The sequence below is a fragment of the Schistocerca nitens genome, chromosome 1, assembly GCF_023898315.1.
Source record: "Schistocerca nitens isolate TAMUIC-IGC-003100 chromosome 1, iqSchNite1.1, whole genome shotgun sequence".
Taxonomy (NCBI): domain Eukaryota; kingdom Metazoa; phylum Arthropoda; class Insecta; order Orthoptera; family Acrididae; genus Schistocerca; species Schistocerca nitens.
The window spans coordinates 1179882679-1179903730 of record NC_064614.1 but is presented as its reverse complement, the minus strand read 5'-3'; the positions used below and the strand labels follow the sequence as shown (position 1 = coordinate 1179903730).

Below are 21052 nucleotides of genomic sequence, written 5' to 3'. Positions count from 1 at the left end.
CGATGAAGATGACCGAGTTGGGTTTACTACCAGCGAGACAGTGGACCGCCTCATTTACTCACGGAATTTCGAGGTTTCCTCGATGATCTCTTCCCAAGTCGGTGGATTGGCCGCGAAGTGCCATTCGGATGGCCAACTCGCTTCCCAGACTTGATACAACCCGATATCTTTCTCTGGGGTTTGTTTTTAGTAAACACGGTCTTTAGTTGACTTGAAAAACCGAATGTACGTTGCCGTTGCACAAGTTACGCCCTATTTGCTGCAACGAGTGTGGGAAAAAATTGATTATGGGTGGGATATTTGCCACATCACAAATGATAATCACATCGAACCAATATAACATTGACACTTACGTTAAACTTGAAGTTGTCTGCTACGAAATGATATATCTACCGTACATATCAAAATGATATATCTATTCTGTAAGTTGGCACTCCGTCTTCAGGCCACGAGTGGCCTACCGGGACCATCCGACAGCCGGGTTATCCTCAGTGGAGGAAGCGGATAGGAGAAACGTGTGGTCAGCACACCGCTCTCCCGGCCGTTATGATGGTATTCTTGACCGAAGCCGCTACTATTCGGTCGAGTAGCTCCTCAATTGGGATCACGAGGCTGAGTGCACTCCGAAAAATGGCAACAGCTCATGGCGACCTGGATGGTCACCCATCCAACTGCCGACAGAGCAGAGGTGTAGGCCAGCTGTTGCAGCAAGTGCTTGGGAGTGAGTACCAGGTCACCAGCATTGTGAAGCCTAATGCAGGATTGGCTCAGGTGACTGTTAACATAGGGGGGTTATGTAGGGGGTTTACTAAAGAGGATCAGGTAGTGATTGTGGGTGGGGCTGGTAATAGTATTGATAGGGATGGGGAGTATGACATAGATGGTGACCTGGAAAAGATAGCCACAGACTGGCAACACGAATGTGCATTTCGTGGAACTGTTTCAGCGTCACGATCGGCCTCATCTTAATACAGCCGTCAGGCGTAATAACATGAGACTTGGGGGTGCGCTGATGACAGAAAGCATGGGTCACATTTTAGTGGTGTCGGTGGAGTCTATCAGCAGGACGGGTTTGACTAGACATGGCCTGCACCTCAACAAGTATGGGAAGGGGAGATTGGCAAAGCTTATAGGTGACAGCATAGGTGGGGTTGGTGGGATCACTCATGGGAAAATTCCTGCAGTAGTGGGTGTTAGAGCTGCACCTTTTTTGGATTGAAGTCAGCTGATAGGTATTCCTGCTTAAGGGAAGTCTCTCCAACGAAGGAACCACTTTTGACAAAGCTTAGGTATCCGAGTAATGAGGGAATTAGTGAACTGCTTATAGATGTTGACTCTGAAATTATTGGTATATCTGAACACTTCTTAAATAAGGAGATAATTCAGAGACTTCCTTTACCAGGATACAGGTTGGCTGGCAGCTTTTCGAGGAGCTCTTTGTGGTGTGGGGGAGTAGCCATGTATGTGAAAAACGGCATCCCATTTGAATCAATTGATGTTTCAAAGTACTGCACTGAAAAGGCGTTTGAATGTTGTGCAGGTGTGGTTAAATTTAATGGAGCTAAACTTCTAACTGTTGTTATTTATAGATCCCCAGACTCCGATTTCACAACATTTTTGCTAAAGCTAGAGGAGGTTCTTGGTTCACTTTATAGGAAATACAAAAAGTTAGTTATATGTGGTGACTTCAATATTAATTACATAAGTGATTGTGCAAGGAAGAGGATGCTGGTAGACCTCCTTAATTCATATAATCTTATGCAAACCGTATTCTTTCCAACGAGAGTGCAAGGGAACAGTAGAACAACCATAGACAACATTTTTGTTCATTCCTCATTGCTAGAAGGGCATTCTGTTAGCAAAAAGGTGAATGGCCTTTCAGATCATGATGCACAAATTTTAACTCTAAAAGATTTTTGTGCTGCAACACGTGTTAAATATAGTCATCAACTGTTTAGGAAAGCTGATCCAGTTGCTGTAGAGACCTTTGTAAACCTTATCAAGGAACAAGAGTGGCAAGATGTTTATAGCGCTGATACAGTAGACGATAAATATAATGCTTTTCTCAAGACTTTGTAAGTAGGCTGTTTATGTTTTCTTATTGGCAACGTTACGTAGCGCTCTGTATGAAAATCACAGACTGCACACAGCACAGCCAGTGATTTTCATACAGAGCACTACGTAACGTTGCCAATAAGAAAACATAAACAGCCTTATGTAAGTAGGCTGTTTATGTTTTCTTATTGGCAACGTTACGTAGCGCTCTGTATGAAAATCACTGGCTGTGTTGTGTGCAGTCTGTGATTTTCATACAGAGCGCTACGTAACGTTGCCAATAAGAAAAGATAAACAGCCTACTTACAACTTTTCTCGTGCACTTTGAAAGTTGCTTTCCGTTAGAACGTTCAAAACAGGGTACTAGCACAAACAGGCAACCTGGGTGGCTGACTAGAGGGATAAGAAAATGTTATAGAACAAAGTGGCAATTATATCAAAACGTTAGAAACAGTCAAAATCTAAATGCACCAGCCCATTACAAACAGTATTGTAAGGTGCTTAAAAATGTTATTAGGAAGGCAAAAAGTATGTGGTATGAAGATAGAATAGCTAAGTCTCAGGATAAAATTAAAACCATATGGTCAGTCGTAAAGGAAGTGGCTGGTCAGCAGAGACAGGTCCAGGATATATAATCAGTGCGTAGTGGGAATGTACGTGTTACTGATAAGTCGCATATGTGTACAGTATTTAATAATCACTTTCTGAATATAGCAGGTGAACTAAATAGAAACCTAGTCCCAACAGGGAATCATATAGCGCTCCTAGAAAAAAGTGTTCCGAGACTGTTACCTGAAATGCCCCTCCATGATACTGACAATTGAGTTAATAATTAAATCATTAAAGACCAAGAACTCACATGGATATGACGGGGTATCTAGCAGAATACTGAAGTATTGTTCTATGTATATTAGCCCAGTACTTAGCCATATCTGTAACTTTTCCTTTAAGAGTGGTCGGTTTCCTGACCGATTGAAGTACTCGGTAGTGAAGCCACTTTATAAAAAGGGAGACATTGATAATGTTGACAATTTTAGACCTATTTCTATGCCATCGGTGTTTGCTAAAGTTATCGAGAAGGTTGTATATACAAGGTTATTGGAGCATTTAAATTCACATAAGTTCCTGTCAAATGTTCAGTTTGGTTTTAGAAATGGTTTAACAACTGAAAATGCTATATTCTCTTTTCTCTGTGAGGTTTTGGACGGATTAAATAAAAGGTTGCGAACGCTAGGTGTTTTCTTTGATTTAACGAAGGCTTTTGACTGTGTTGGCCACAAAATATTACTGCAGAAGTTGGACCATTATGGACTAAGGGGAGTAGCTTACAATTGGTTCGCCTCTTACTTTAAGAACAGAAAGCAGAAGGTAATTCTCCGCAATATTGAGAGTGCTAGTGATGTTCAGTCCCTATGGGGCACTGTTAAGTGGGGCGTTCCCCAAGGGTCGGTGCTGGGGCCACTGCTGTTTCTTATTTATATAAATGATATGCCTTCTAGTATTACAGGTGATTCAAAAATATTTCTGTTTGCTGATGACACCAGCTTGGTAGTGAAGGATCTTGTGTGTAATATTGAAACATTATCAAATAATGTAGTTCATGAAATAAGTTCGTGGCTTGTGGAAAATAATTTGATGCTAAATCACACCTAAGACTCAGTTTTTACAGTTTCTAACTCACAATTCAACAAGAACCGATATGTTGATCAGACAGAATGGGCATATTATAAGCGAGACGGAACAGTTCAAGTTCCTAGGCGTTCAGATAGATAGTAAGCTGTTGTGGAAAGCCCATGTCCAGGATCTTGTTCAGAAACTAAATGCTGCTTTATTTACCATTAGAACAGTATCTGAAATAAGTGACACTTCAACACGAAAAGTAGTCTACTTCGCATATTTTCATACGCTTATGTCTATGGTATTATTTTTTGGGGTAATTCTTCTGATTCAAAAACGGGCTGTTCGAGCTATATGTGGTGTAAGTTCGAGAACCTCTTGTCGACCCCTATTCAATAGTCTGGGAATTCTGACATTGCCCTCACAGTATATATTTTCTTTAATGTCGTTTGTTTTAAGCAATATTAGCCTATTCCGAAGAGTTAGCAGCTTTCACTCAGTTAATACAAGGCAGAAATCAAATCTGCATGTGGAATGCACTTCCTTGACTCTTGTGCAGAAAGGAGTGCAGTATTCTGCTGCATCCATTTTCAATAAGCTACCACAAGAACTCAAAAATCTTAGCAGTAGCCCAAACTTTTTAAGTCTAAACTGAAGAGTTTCCTCATGGCTCACTCCTATTCTGTCGAAGAGCTCCTGGAAGAGCTAAAAAATTGAGCAAATTCCAGTGTTACATTGTTGATTTTCTTTATTTAAACTTACGACTTGTCACCTGAATATGGTTTCTTATATTTCATTTTATCTGTTTCTAATATCGTGTTATAATTTCATGTATTGACTCGTTCCATGACCATGGAGACTTCTCCTTAATTTGGTCCCACGGAACAATAAATAAATAAATAAATAAACAGCGCTTAACTGCGGTGATCTCACGGGAACCGGTGTAGCCACTGCGGCAAATTGTGTAAGTTAGCTCAATACATTTTTTTATCATTCCAAAGTTGTAAAGCCCTTTTTGACTCGCCTTGTATTTCAACCATTTCAGGCAGAACAGAAAATGCTTGTTGAAAACAGTATTTCAAATGCAAGATAGAAATAGTTTAACATTATATATTTTTATTTCAAATATATGTGTTTCACGTAATACACATCTCTGGCCGCGATGCTCCTGCACGTACTTTTTTTTTTCTATCAGACCATGCTTGTAGAGAGGAAACCATCATTGGAGGCTGTCAAAAGGAAGTGTCGCGGGAAGTTCTGCAAAGGGTCGTTTTCGTTCCACGGCAAGGCCCAGTTCGTTCTGCACAATACACAGACACACACGCTGCTTCTGTGGTCTGTCAAATTTTGCCTCGTTCCCTTGTTAAGACACGCAGTGACTACTTCGTCTTTCTGCTAGTGGACAAACCATTGTGTGACAGACATTTTCCAGAAGGACGACGAGAATATCTGGAAGGTGACACGTGTCCTGAACAGCCCAAATGCGGTCTATAGCCAGTGCTGCTGGCTTGATCGTTTCGAGGTGATGAAAGTCTCTGGAAAGTCGCTTCATAAGACTTCTTGTCCCACGTGATTCTGTTTACGTCATCCTCTGCACAGTTTGTCAGCAGCATAGTTCTATTACACTACTGGCCATTAAAATTGCTACACCATGAAGATGACGTGCTACAGATGCGAAATTTAATCTGCAGGAAGAAGATGCTGTGATATGCAAATGATTAGCTTTTCAGAGCATTCACACAAGGTTGGCGCCGGTGGCGACACCCACAACGTGCTGACATGAGGAAAGTTTCCAACCGATTTCTCACACAGAAACAGCAGTTGAGCGGCGTTGCCTGGTGAAACGTTGTTGTGACGCCTCGTGTAAGGAGAAGAAATGCGTACCATTACGTTTTCCGACTTTGATAAAGGTCGGATTGTAGCCTATCGCGACTGCGGTTTATCGTATCTCGACACTGGTGCTCACGTTGGTCGAGATCCAATGACTGTTAGCAGAGCTTGGAATCGGTGGGTTCAGGAGGGTAATACGGAACTCCGTGCTGGATCCCAACGGCCTCGTATCGCTAGCAGTCGCATGGCTGTAACGGATCGTGCAGTCACGTCTCGAACCCTGAGTCAACAGATGGAGACGTTTGCAAGACAACAACCATCTGAACGAACAGTTCGACGACGTTTGCAGCAGCAGGGACTATCAGCTCGGAGACCATGGCTGCGGTTACCCTTGACGCTGCATCACAGACAGGAGCCCCTGCGATGGTGTACTCAACGACGAATGGCAAAACGTCACTTTTTCGGATGAATCCAGGTTCTGTTTACAGCATCATGATGGTCGCATCCGTGTTTGGTGACATCGCGGTGAACGAACATTGGAAGCGTGAATTCGTCATCGCCATGCTGGCGTATCACCCGGCGTGATGGTATGGGGTGGTTACACGTCTCGGTCACCTCTTGTTCTCATTTACGGCACTTTGAACAGTGGACGTTACATTTCAGATGTGTTACGACCCGTGGCTCTACCCTTCATTCGATCCCTGCGAAACCCTACATTTCAGCAGGATAATGCACGACCGCATGTTGCAGGTCTTGTACGGGCCTTTCTGGATACAGAAAATGTTCGACTGCTGCCCTGGCCGGCACATTCTCCACGTCTCTCACCAATGGAAAACATCTGGTCAATGGTGGCCGAGCAACTGGCTCGTCACAATACGCCAGTCACTTCTCTTGATGAACTGTGATATCGTGTTGAAGCTGCATGGGCAGCTGTACCTGTACACGCCATCCAAGCTCTGTTTGACTCAATGCCCAGGCGTATCAAGGCCATTATTACGACCAGAAGTGGTTGTTCTGGGTACTGGTTTCTCATGATCTATGCACCGAAACTGCGTGAAAATAAATCACATGTCAGTTCTAGTATAATATATTTGTCAAATGAATACCCGTTTATCATCTGCATTTCTTCTTGGTGTAGCAATTTTAACGGCCAGTAGGGTATCTCATCCAGAAAGACTGAGCTATGTGGTTGATGAAAATTCAATGTTATGCATGCAACTAGTGCTTTGCATCAGTATGTCAATTCTTTACATGATCCATTTATTTCCCATGAGTAATAGAGAACCATATTTATCATGTCCCTCCTTTACCTTGCCTTGCGTGTGCTAGAATGTGAGTCAATGGATATTTTCCTGTGTCTTTTCGGGTTTGTTTGTGTTTAGTAGTTGAGATGCTTTCCGTCTGCTGGGAGCACAGCTTAACGAACCTTGTATACGTCACCTGGACAAAGAGATCTGTCTCTTTAGTTCGATAGCTATCTGTCTGTTAGGCTGGTGACAGAAACGACTCCTCTGATCGCTTCAGTTTTACACGTGGGTCTTAGAGTACGCCGAGTGGAGCATCGCTCTGGTACTAGCCATTGATGAGTGTGGTTCATAGCTCATAAGTAAGGAGTATTCTACCAGTGATGAGATGGGTCGCATCTTTAACTGCTGTCTTCATGTGTTGAGTCGATGGAGATACTCAATTTCTCCAGCCTAACCGAAGTGTTCCTATTAATTCATCTGGGTGTTCCATGCAGTGCTAATTTTATAATTTTATCCGTGCTCGAAGTTTGCTTTGTTCGTTAGGAACATTGCTGTGTGGAGTGTGCTCTACGGAATATATTTAGGCTGAGGTAGGGTACTTTTGACCTCGTGTGAATGCGGGAGTAATTGTGACTTCACGTGTGTGCAATAATTCTTCTCATTTATTCTAGTTGTCTTTGGCCTGTTATTTATTCTACTTATCTTTCGCCTGTTATAGTGTCTGTCTCGTTCTTGTCGTCCCATGTGTTTCTGTTTCTTTGGGCCTTCAGCCCCATTTTCTCGTCTCTATATGTTATCCCGTCTCGTTTAATTGATCAGTGCCTGACAATGTAATTGAGCTATTGGACCTTTGTGTTTTGTGGGAACTTTTGGTAACTGCCTTTGTTTAGTGGAGGCCACGTGTTTGCTTGAACCATTGGCGTCTTTCACCTTGCTTGTTTTGATAACAATTCGGTGTCATTCATGATCTCTTCGTTCCTGTAGTCGTATTCCCTCACTGATTCCATACTTCCCGTGATTTTCCATTTATTTCTGTTTGGAACGGTTAAATATATGATTATTCCACTGCGTGGTCAGTTCGGTTCATTGTATGTTGTGTGTGTGAATTCTCGCGTCGTGTATTTATGATAAGAAGATGTTTCAGACTATATAAACCTCTTTGAGGTTAGTGCATGGACGTAATTGTGGTACTTTGTTTGTCTGAACTTAGTCTTTTTTCGTGTGAATCTTCATTAGATGAATGAAGTCGTTTGTTTCCTGTTCCTTTTCTTCTCTTTCCCATCATGTACATACAAAGTAATTTTATTTTCTCAAAGCAGATTAATTTACTTTTATGTTCAGGCATCAGTTAAGAATGTTGATAGGATGTCCACCACTGATTCTTTGTGGCTATCCATGAATAAATATGTTTAGTAAAAGCTCATATCGTTTGTCCTGTTACCTTCCTTCTTTTTTTGCAAGTTAATGTTCTTTAAAATACTAGCCTGGTCTTACATGCTGCTCAAAGACAAGTTGTTGGTTAAATTTTTAGTTTAATTATCAATATTATGTTCTCTGATTTTTTATCTAGTTCACTACCGTTAACGTCTTTTTACTCTTTCTTTTGAACAAATAATCTAACAATTTCCAGTTCAGTCTTTTCTCGTATATTAAGAAGGGCTGGACTGGTCGGGACGCTATGATAAAATTAAGCGTTTTACTTTGAAGGTAGTTTAACCATAGTTCGTACTCAAATATGCAAACTGGTACTAACATACATCAGTTTAGTCAAGTACCTAAAGAAGGATATAGACTTGTAGCTTTTAATGATATTTACTACTTTATGCCTGTCTTTAGTATAAAATCAACAGAGCAATAAAGAAGAGGTCATTGTCATCAGTTACTTTAGGTGATTCGTTATTATGTTGTACAGGCACCTTCATATTTAACAAAAAGAATGCAGAAAGTTGTACCTAGTAATTCTACCAGTATAGTCTGGGAACATAATTCTGAATGGGGAGAATCCACGAAATGGGTTTCCCCAATGCTCAATCTGAGGTTCACTATTGTTCCTCATATATGTAAACGATGTTCCATCGAATATACAACAAGCCGAATTAGTTCTTTTTGCAGATAACACTGGTACTGTTTTCAATCCAAGCATGCATACAGAAACAGAAAAAATGGTAAACAAAGCTCTTAAAAGTATTACTGACTGATTTTCTGCGAATGGTTTCACACTCATTTTCAAAAAAACAAAACATATTTAGGTCTGCACATTTTGGGGTACTACACCTATGATAAGTGTAACACATGGCAAGGAACTAGTAAATAGGTTTGAAACTTCAAAATCCTTAGGTGTCCATATTGATGAGTACTTAAATTCGAAAAAGCACATCTTGGAATTTCTAAAACATCTTAGTTCAGCCACATTTGCCCTTAGAATCATTGCAAATCTTGGGGAGAGACAAATCAGTAAGTTGAAAAATTTTGTATATTTTTATTCAGTAACATCATATAGAATAATGTTCTGGGCTAACATATCCTTCAGAAAGAAAGTCTCCACTGCGCAGAAACGTGCTGTAAGAATAATATGTGGAGCTCACCCACAATCATTACTATGTATAACTTTCTGCATTCTTTTTGTTGGATATGAAGGTGCCTGTACAACATAACAACCAATCACATCTGTTTAAGGAGCTGGGTATTCAGCCTACTGCTTCACAATATATTTGTTCCCGCGTGAAGTTTGTTGTAAATAAACAACTACAGTTGAAAAGAAACAAAGATGTGCATAAAAACAATAAGAGAAGGAAAAATGACATTCATTACTCCACATTAACGTTTTCTTTAGCACAAAGAGGGATGCACAGTGCCGCAATAAAAAATTTTGATCACTTACCCAGCGATACAAAATATCTGACAGACAGCAAAGTAAAATTTGAAAACAAACAGGAAGTTTCTCCTTGACAACTCCTTCTATTCCGTAGAAGAATTTCTATTCCTGTAATGTATAAAAGGCGGTTGTTAGGACTTACTAACTCACAACATTTGAATATCTTGTTTTCTTTTTGGAAAAAAAAACTTAATATTCAGAGTGTAACCGTATATACAAATTGAAGTCCAACGTGAATGTAGAATGACTCGATCCACATCATTACAATCTACTCTGCAAAGTGATCGACGGAATATGGAACTACTTAACTGACCTGTGAGAACGCTCCTGCATACAGGGTGAGTGACGTGGCAGCTTGATAAGCTACTGAGCGAATAGACATCGAAATATTCTGGAATTACGCAAAGCACTTTTGTAACCTTCCCTGATGTCCGCGTGCTTGAGGAAAACGTGAAGTTATTTTTCTGGGTGACCGGCGTCACGTTTCACTGCATTGTCAACAGAGGCCTTACAGGTCATGCGATGGGGCAAAGGCGTGCTGATAAGACGCACGCGGAGATAGTTCGCGGGGATTCCATGATGTGCGATGTAGCGTATATAAACCGCAGCCACATTCTAGATGGATACAGTCTGTAGTCTGATCAAGCCCATACTTCGGGTCAGCCTTCTCGAGTGCTTGTACTCTTTCACTCTCCCGACGCAACCACAAGTAAGTGTTAGACTATTTCCGGTTTCGCATGTATTCCATTAGTTGCACGCTATTTTACATTTTTCGTAACAACCAACAGTAAACTTGTCTTCAGCCCGAAAACTGGTTTGTTACAGGTCTCTCTACGCTAGTCGATCCCGTGTAATCCTTTTCATGTCAACCACCGCAACCTACGAATTTGCTTGCTGTATTCAAGCGTTGGTACCCCTCACAACTTTTATTGCTAGCATATCCCCCCCTTACTAAACTGACAATTCCTTGACTCCAGGGTGTGTCATGTCAAACGATCCCTTCTTTTGTTCATATTGTGGCACAAGTTTTTTTCCCCATTCCGATTCGGAACATACACGTTAATTATTCTATCTACCCACCTAATCTTCAGTATTCTTCTGTATCATCGCATTTCAAAAGTTCAGGAAACGCTTCCTATTACAAAATATTATTGCATTGCTCTATTAATATTAATTATAAGATGAGCTAAAATACTTTTTATTAAGACTAATGCTACAACATCTTGGCATGTTGAGAAACGCGTCTGTAGTACTCTTATAAAGTTTACAATTTAAGCACCAGTCAGTCACATGTATGGTTTAAAAATTTGTTTACTCATACCACGGTTGCTGCTTAAACTAGAGATATTATAATTTTAAGTGTTTCTTTGAAGATACCCCTTCAGTGAAGTAGGAGGAGCTGTTGTTAGTAAGTCCTTTAATTCAGTCTTAAACTCCACCTCATTACCCATTAGACAACTTAATAAGTTCTGGCATGCTGCTAAATGCATCCGACTCCATTGTATATTACTGTTGAGCTCCTGAAGTCTTCGTTGAGCTTTTTTTTTTTTTTTTTTCCTAGCACTACATTCGTGTTTTGTGGTATTTTTTAAGTGAATTATTGCTAAAGACAAATGATATTAATGAACCTAATTGTTCTGAAGCAGTTGTCAAAATGTAACATTTTTAAAGAATTTTGCAGCATATTCTAGAATTATCGCCAATTGGAATTCTTATAATACGCTCACGCATTGTGAAAATATTTGTTGAGTTTCCCCTGAACATTATTCTGTAACTGCAGATTAAAGTAATTCGTTCATTTTTAAATCTCCTATAGCAGCAATCATGCGTACTGTACATGTAACTGCACAAATGCACTTCATCATTTCTGGGGTGGGGGTTGATAATTAAGGTTGCAAACTGTCTGTTGTCCCAAAATGTGATCACTTTCTACTTCTTGTATTTAATTTTTAAAACAGAATGTTTTATAGCTTTTAAGTTCTATGATTATTACTGGATCGCATGTACTGAGTCTCTCTCTCTCTCTCTCTCTCTCTCACTCTCTATTCATTTATTCGATTCCGACTCTCCGTGACCCACGAACCAAAGCGCACCAGTTTCTTCTGTTCTGCACTTTCTCCCGCAGACTTTCCAGTTTCTAATCCATTACTTCTGTGATTCAGTCGATACATACCATACTTTGCCGCTTTCTTCTTCTGTTGTCAATCTTCCCCAGCATTAACGTCTTATAATACGCTCATCGTAGGTCAGTTTTTGTTTCAGTATCAGATCTTTCAAGGAGCAATCTGGTTTTATTTGCTGTAATCTGACCTATTCGTTCTCCTTGCGGTTCATGGAACTCTAAGGAGCTTCCTACAATACCACAATTCAAAGGAATCTGTGCCGTTCAGCCTTTATTATTGTCCAGTTATCTCATCCGTATATCACAACTGCAAAGACCGTAGCCCTAACTATACGGTCCTTTGTTGTCAAAGTTAAGTGGCTACTCTTCAAAATACTGTCACGGGTGGACATTACGTTCCTGCCGAATAGCAAGCGTCTCTTGATTTCGTAGCTCAGTCACCATCACCAGAAATCTGGGAGCCGTGAGAACTGAACACAGAAACTACCTCAATTTTTCTGCACCTTTATATCATGAAGTGATAATAATTTTTCGTTTTCTTGACAGTCAGCATTAGATCAGTCTTTATACTTCGGAAAGCGGATCGTTCATCTTCTTCAACTTCCGCCATTAGTATGGTATCATCAGCTTATCTAAAGTTCTTTATATTTATCCCAGCTACTTTAATTCCAGTTTCTTCCTCATCTAGCCTAGCATTGCTCATAATGTGCTCTGCACAGAGATTTAATAAATGATGTTCGACGTCATCGAATATTTTGTTGCCTTTTCAGTATGAGTTGTTGCTATTTGTGTACCATCTGTAAAAAAAGTCAAAATTAGCATCTACTGACGATACAAGTTTGTGAGCAATTCTGGATACAAAATAGAACCCAGCGGAACACTTTTTCTTAATGTTTCAAAATTATGAGTGTTAATTGGTATGTGTGGGACATGAAACTGCTAAACCACGCTTTCTGTCTTATAAGATAAAAACGACGAACCCACTTCTACTTTCCCACAATATTTAACTTTTGTTTGTGGACATCGTGGTTTACACCAAGGGTGGCCAAGAATTCCGCCCACAGGCCACGCCCTGACACGAATGTCATAGAGCACAGCCGGGCTGGGTCACGATTTCTGCACCGCCACACCAAGCTGAACGTGAGGAAGAACTGCGAACGGGCCGCATTTAAATGGCAATGCAGTCGCATTGCGTAGGACTTGGTTTTATATTTCACAGTTTTCAACTACATACATAAAAGGCAAAACATATTTTCAGTGTTATTTAACTTTTTTTAGCACAGTGAAGGCACATAATTTTTATCTGGTACAAACTGCCGACATAGGGACAGGCGCAAACAATTTCATAAATTTTCGTACTTACGACGCCGCATAATGTGAATTATTTAGTTTCATAATCGAAAAAACGTTTTTAACGCACACATGCTGATCATCGCATTATGCAGATGTGGAAATGCTACCCGAGAAAGCAATGTAAACATCCCGGACAGCGTTAACGTTAAAGGGATTTGTCTTTAAACCAGGACTTACCTTGCATGTCAGTGAGTCACATCTGCACATGCACAATGTAGCTTTCAAACGAAATGGCAAACGGTCTCAAAAACAGATGTAATGTTGGCAGTGTCCTCAAAACGAGTAGAAAACATGTAAATCTTTCAAGACCACAATGTGTTTTTCAAAACTCGCATTTTATCCAACGCCAGTGAACTGCGTTTCTCAGAATGTGTCCCTTCTAAAACGCGATTTTTTCTTTACATGTATCCCCAAAAACTTAGAAACAAGTTGTTTCTCTCCTTGCAGTGTCCTACTGTAGGTGGTATGCAGTTACGTCCACTTGAAATGCGAGGTCTGCAATCGATTCCAGATGTTCTAATTTTCGTTCCTGCACTCCATTTTCCTTCATATATTCAACGATAGTAAGTTTTAAATCGAAAAATCGTCCCAAGCATGCCTCTTGACCAACTTTCTTTGCAATAATATGTAAAAGCTCCATTGTCTTCGTTCAGTTCTATCGACAACTGTAGCAACTGCGACTTCAGAACTTTTCTGTTCATATCACCAACCTCTCCACGTGCTCCATGACTGCAAATTTTGCAAAAAGCGCTACTTGAGGTAGAGAATAATGAATCCCGTCTGTCGATCGTTGTAAATTTTGTGGTTTTCATTGCCAATTAACTTTCAGTTCTTTCTGCACGGTATTGTAATATCGTTTCATAGGAAATTTGCAATATTCGTCGCTTAATCCCGAACTTAATAAAGTTGTACCGACCTAAAAATGTCATACCTCTAGACTAAATGAAACGTGGCACTGTATCGGCTGCTTCCGAGAAAAAGCGTGTAAACCCCAGTGTCAGGGCGCGCCTTGCCTTGCCCTGCCCGCAACCCGCACAACCTGCACGCGTGAAATTTGGAACACCGTGGCCGGCCCTGGTTCACACAGTCAAGTCTTCGCCAACTGACAAAGATTTCCAACAGTAATAATTTTAGGAATTCGGTCATCGTCCTGAGCGAAATCCACATTGTCCAGAGGTTGTTTTTGTTGCTTGCTATAACCACTTGTTCTTTCTGTCTTCCAGAAAAGGGAAAGATGCTGCGTAACTTGTTGGTGAGCGCCTCACGTTCTCTGGTGCCCATGAGCAGGCACAACCGTCTGGTGGCTACTCAGGCTGCTGCAGCCGTTCAGCAGGTACGTCCAACACTTAAGACTGGAGCACCACTAGCTTAGCCTTACACATGCCTGTCTTCCCCACTGCTTTAGGACCTATTAAATTCTTTGTTCCACGTTTCTCTGCTGAAGAGATAGCTATGCAAAGAAATTCTTTAATTATGATGCCGCCGGCCGGAGTGGCCGAGTGGTTCAAGGCGCTAGAGTCAAAGCGCGTGACCGCTACGGTCGCAGGTTCGAATCCTGCCTCGGGCATGGATGTGTGTGACGTCCTCAGGTTAGTTAGGTTTAAGTAGTTCTAAGTCTAGGGGACTGATGACCTCAGCAGTTAAGTCCCATAGTGCTCAGAGCAATTTGAACCATTTAATTGTGACGCCACAATAATATCTCCACTGTGTATGGTCTCTGTAGTCAAAACATTTATCATTTCGTTTCCGTTCATACCTGTTTTAGAAAGACGTAGATTTCTCATTAAAGTAATTGAGTAGCTCGAAAGGAATTATATCCTCCCTGCAAACCAGTATGGATTGGGAAAACATCGACCATACGGAAACGCAACTTACGCATTTATTACATGACATTCTAAAAACAAAGGATCGAGATAATCAGGTAGATGATTTCCATACATTATTTGACTTCCACTTCCTCTGTAGTCAAAACATCTATCATTTCGTTTTCCCTCATACCTGGCTGTTGTTAACGTTTTAGAATGACGCAGATTTCTCATTAAAGTAATGGAGTAGCTCGGAAGGAATGACATTCTCCATGGAAACCAGCATGGATTCCGAAAACATCCATCATGCGGAAACGCACTTACGCATTTATTTCATGACATTTCGAAAACCATGGATCGATGCAATCTGGTACACGGCTTCCGCGAAACAGTTAACTTGGTACAACCGCAACATTTAATAACAAAATAACAATTGTATGAAGTACAGCGGAGACTCGATTAACGGGACTAATTATTTTCGTAAGTCACTTGGATAACCGAAAATCTGGATATGAAGATCGGTGATTATTGTATTATTAAGTCTAGAAAGATAAACTACGTCGCTTCATATGGTTATCTTTTAGGTACGTTTTAATATAATTGCCTCTCTACCGTTAATACATCACGTTAGGTGTTTACTCAAAACAAGAAAAACAAATTAAACTTACCAAAATCAACAAAAATCAAGGTTTGTTAAGAGGCTAGGGACACGTTTTCAGACATACGTACATACTTTCTTAAATTACTAAGATATTGCAACCTTAGTCACGGAATATCTAACAAAAGTCGCATAGGACGTCACTGTAGTTTAAGTTTGTTTAAAATATTTGGTAACTGTCATTTGATGTAAACAGTTTTTCGTCATTGCTGCTACATCCGGAATTCATTTTAATTGTAGTAAACTCACAGGATCACATTCTGTTTGTTTTTATAACCATATGAGCCGGCCGGGGTGGCAGAGTGGTTCTAGGCGCTACAGTTCAAATGGTTCAAATGGTTCTGAGCACTATGGGACTCAACTGCTGAGGTCATTAGTCCCCTAGAACTTAGAACTAGTTAAACCTAACTAACCTAAGGACATCACACACATCCATGCCCGAGGCAGGATTCGAACCTGCGACCGTAGCGGTCTCGCGGTTCCAGACTGCAGCGCCAGAACCGCGCGGCCACTTCGGCCGGCTAGGCGCTACAGTCTAGAACCGCGCAACCGCCACGGTCGCAGGTTCGAATTCTGCCTCGGGCGTGGATGTGTGTGATGTCCTTAGGTTAGTTAGGTTTAAGTAGTTCTAAGTTCTAGGGGACTGATAACCCCAGCAGTTAAGTCCCATTGTCCTCAGAGCCATTTGAACCATTTTTTAGAACCATATGAAATTTGTTTCGAGGGCTTGAAATGCACTTGCATGAGATGGTTCTGGATGATTTTCTGCACCTTTGTTTCCTTCTGTTTCATTTTCTTGCTTTTGCTGCTGTTCGTTTGTCTCACGGGTCGCGGGCGGATAGTACACGGACTAGACAGTACAAAGACACTTGCTCGCGGTTCACAGTCCGGATAATCGCGAATCCGTGTAACCGAGGACCGTGTAATCGCGTCTCCACTGTATCAAACAAAATATATGACTGGGTTGAGGATTTCATAACAGGAAGGACGCAGCATGTAATCCAAGATAGAAAGTGAAAGGAAATGCAGGTGGGCCTTAGGTAACTGTGTTGGGACTCCTGTTGTTCATGTTGTATGTTAATGACATGGCAGACAGTATTTATAGTAACCTCGGCCTTTTTGCAGATGACGCAATAATCTATAATGAAGCACTGTCTGAAAATAATCGCACTAATGTCCAGTCAGGTCTTGAGAAAAGTTCAATGTAGTGCAAAGATTGGCAATCTGTTTTAAATGTTCACAAGCGTAAACCTGTGCAGTTAACGGAACGCAGAAAAGAAGTATCGTACAAAATCAGTGCATTACAATTAGAAGCAGCCGACTCACATAAATACCAAGATGTAACAGTTTGTAGAGATATGAAATGAAACGGTTACATAGGCTCATTCGTGAAAAGGCAGATGGCAAATATCGGATCGGTGACAGGATGCGGGAAAAATGCAGTTAATCTACATAGGAGACTGCTTAAGAATCACTAGTGCGTTCCATCTTAGAATATTGCTCAGTATCCGGGACACATACCATGGGACTAGCAGTAGATATTGAACATAAACACAGAAGAACGGGAAGTGACAGGTTTTCCTCACGAGAGGAAGTCATGGAAATGCTGAAAAACCTGAATTGGCAGACGCTAAAAGGCTACTTTCAAAGTTTCAGGAAGGAGTATTAAGTGACGTATGTAGAGTGTAATATTGAGCCCATACTTATCATTCCCGTACGGGCCGCTAAGATTTGAATAATTGTTGCACTGATAGAGGCGAGGCAGTGATTCTTCCCCCGCTCTATACGCGACTCGAATGGGTAGAAAGCCTAAACCCCTGGTATGCACTTCATGGTGGTTTGCAGAGTATCTATGTAGATGTAGATGTATAAGGTGGAAAGTGAAGCAGATATCAAGTATCATCTGCGACAGGATTCTTTGGACGTGTGGATACTGTGAACGAACACATACATGTACTCCAATTCAGTCTATAAGTCTTGTAAGCCAACATATCAGGAAATGGAAAAACCCTTCAGTCCCACACAACTACTATGTCCAGAACAACAAGGAAAACCAATAGTCACCCACGTTGCACCATCACGAAATTCAACTTGAAAATGCCTATATACTGATTACACCTGCAGCTTTTACCATCATGTGGGACGAGTTGAAGAGATGGGACTCTCTTCGAAAGACAAGTTTTTATTGCCCGGTGTTGAGCATTTTATTGTTTCGTATTTTACTTGATATTTCGAACAATGTCTGATATCATGTTGGAATAAACATGCTAGTGGTCAGCTTTCCGTTGACGTCGAGTAGGACTGTAGGCTTCATCAGCGCTGTAAGCAGGACACTTTGGGACAAAGTAGCTAGTGGTGGAAAGAAATTCACTGACAATGTGTACTACGTAAATTCGCTGCAGTAATTTGTGATCCCAACAGTTCCTCTGAAGTGATTTACAATGACTTGCAGTCTATTTTGGGACAACGATAACGGCACTAGTAGTAATGTGAATGACTGCTGTTGTTTGCAGCACCCAAAACCCGTGGCGACTGTGGACGGTGATCTGGTGTCGCTACACCTGCCCTCTGGGGAGCACCACAAGCTCCCCACCATGTGGCTCAGGGACAACTGCCAGTGCCCCAAGTGCTTCAACAGCCAGCAGATGTCGCGCATCATCTACTGGGACGAGCTGGACACAAGCGTCAAGCCCACCGACGTACAGGTAAGTGCCAATTCCTTATCCTCTAGGTCGACAATAAGCCAAGTTTCTCACTTTAAAAAAGTAAGCACGTAAATTCCCTGAAGATTTCAGTGACTAAGTTGCCTCCGTCTCCGTCTCTCGATGGATCCCTCCCCTCGTCGGTACTTGACTCCCTCTGCTATGTATGGATCACGCGTGCATGTAGACGTGAATTTTCAATAGTAGAAGAATAACGGGGGCGGACTGTAACCTTCGCTTTTCAACTGTGCTCTGAAAAAGGAGATCGGTGAAAATCCGACACGAAATGTATCAAACTGGGGACCAAAAGATAATACCTATGAAAATTGCCTTACATTCGCAGACGACATTTCCTTGATAACATGATACACCAGGAAATGCCAAAACCTAAATAGGAAAAATGAGTTTAAAAATTGCTTTCCCAGAGATAGAATTTATAACAAGCATTAAAAATCGATCACAGAAATTACTCATAAATAAAAACAAAACAAAGGACGTCGGCTCCTTCAAACATTTGGTTGAGTTGCTGAGCATAAACGACAGTGAGAAGGACAGTGTTGAGATAAGAGCAAATAAGATGAACATTGCGTTCCAGAATACCAGAAACATACTCAAGTAGAGGACTCTGGCGTGTGACACCAAGATTAAACATCATAGTAAAATAGTGAGACTGGAAGCTCTCTACGGTTTCGAATAGCTATAACTAGTGCGGAAGGGTGCGTAAATAAAATCACGAAAATAGAATGCAAACTGGTTAGAAGCATACTTGGCCCAAGGGCAACAATCAGCACAGAAATCTATGAACATGTAAAGAACACAATGGACCATCTTCAAAAGAAGAATGTTGTTCTTTGGACATGTACAAGTATGAGGACACGCTGACGAAGCGTATCTGTAATACAGTTATGAAGCTGAAACGATAACTGGTTTGGTTTACACAGACACTGACCAAGAACTCAAAGAAGCAATCATCAACATAGTGGACATACATAACAGGACTTTATTAATGAACAGAATTCAGAAAGTTGTCTTCAGTAACGAACAAGAAAGCTCTCTGCTTTAAAAATATCGCGAAGCAGAGATCGGAACACATGACACGAATGTGTACGAAGAGGAAAAGGACTGTTTGCAGCAAGAATTGAAATATTTTTTTAACGTGCGCTGTAAACTATTCGAATAAATAAATAATAATGAAAAAAGCACTCAGTCGTCAGGCCACGAGTGGCCTACCGGAACCATCCGACCGCCGTGTCATCCTCGGTGGAGGATGTGGATAGGAGGGGTGAGGGGTCAACACACCGCTCTCCCGGTCGTAAGATGGTATTCTTGACCGAAGCCGCTACTATTCGGTCGAGTAGCTCCTCAATTGGCATCACGAGGCTGAGTGCACCCCGGAAAATGGCATGGTAGCCTGGATGGTCACCCATCCAAGTGCCGACCACGCCCGACAGCGCTTAACCTCGGTGATCTCACGAGAACAGGTGTATCCATTGCGGCAAGGCCGTTGCCAAATAAATAATAATAATAAATTAATACTCATGAGGAAAATGAACTTCAGCTAAAAGACACCTTATGAAAGTTGTTTTATTTTTATAATCACTTTCCTATAACTTATTTTCAGACGCTCAGTCTTACGTGTGTTTATACCTAATCGTCTGGAGCAGCAACGCCTTTCAAATATTACAAATGGGAATCTTTTCATTTGTGAAACGACCATGTTCACAGCTAAAATTCACGGAAAATTTGTGGTGTGACTCCATATTTTGCTCTTTCTGACAGGCGGACGAAGAAAAGTTAGCTGTGAAGTGGTCGGACGGCCACAGGAGCGAGTTCACACTGGAGTGGCTGAAAGACCGCAGCCTCCTGCCGGAAGACCAGAGGAAGTGGCTCGACACCACCTACAGGCTCCCAAAGGTTGCCTGGAACGCCGAAAACTACAACTCCATCCTCCAGAGATTCAAGTACAGTGACGTTGTCAACAGGTAAGAACTAAATCAAGAAATGAGCCACTGTTGTGTGGCGGAACGAAATACTATCAAACCATTACATGACTGTGCATGGTTTCTGCTCTATGACTTCCGATTACGTAAGCTTCGTAAATTATTTTCGCTGTTGCAAGGAAGTGAATCTACATTGAGATAGTTAACTGTGTATAATTTTTGAACTTTATATTCCGATAGCATGTGCTTTCGGATGAAAAGCTATGGATAACAAATTTATGCAAGATCATTGATTTACCCCTTTCCCGCTCCCCAAAAAACTAATGTAAAGTCACATTTTTTTTCATATTCTGGAGTCATTCATCAAGCCAAAAGAACTATTGAAGAACATTACACAAGCATTTTTTTGTTTTCATTAGTCTTCTGACTGGTCTGATGTGATCTACCTGATTTCTTCTCGTGCGGCAACCTCTTCACCTCAGAGTAGCAATCACACTCATCGACCTCAATTATTAGTTACAATGTTTTTCATTCTCTGCGTTCCTCTAGTGTTTTGCCCTCTACAGCCATCTCTAGAACTACGGAAACTATTCACAGATTTCTTACCACGTGTCCTATCAGCCTATCCCTTCCTTTTGTTGGTGTTTTCAACTTATTCCTTCCCTCGCGCATTCCGCGGAGAAGCGCATTTCTTACCTCATCAGTCCACTTAATTTCCAGGATTCTTCTGTTACCACAGGCAAACATTTATAAAGTTTTAGTTGTTGTCGGCCGAGCGGTTCTAGGCGCTTTAGTCTGGAACCGCGCGACCGCTACGGTCGCAGCTTCGAATCCTGCCTTGTGCATGG

The 21052-nt window shown here is 41.3% G+C and overlaps 1 protein-coding gene across 3 annotated transcripts in view; it reads left to right on the top strand.

Annotated features, from left to right (window-relative positions):
• The window catches only part of LOC126200505 (gamma-butyrobetaine dioxygenase-like), a 312841-nt gene that overhangs the window by 288088 nt on the left and 3701 nt on the right, over nt 1-21052 (top strand). Inside the window, exons 1-4 of one of the 3 annotated variants that reach the window (XM_049936714.1) lie at nt 10199-10333; nt 14323-14432; nt 18076-18267; nt 20044-20246. The exons of the other annotated variants lie outside the window; for them this stretch is intronic. Of the exons in view, the coding sequence (XP_049792671.1) occupies nt 14334-14432; nt 18076-18267; nt 20044-20246 (494 nt within the window). The 5' untranslated portion in view covers nt 10199-10333; nt 14323-14333. Of the gene's footprint in view, nt 1-10198; nt 10334-14322; nt 14433-18075; nt 18268-20043; nt 20247-21052 lie in introns of those variants that run through there. 3 annotated transcript variants of the gene reach the window in all.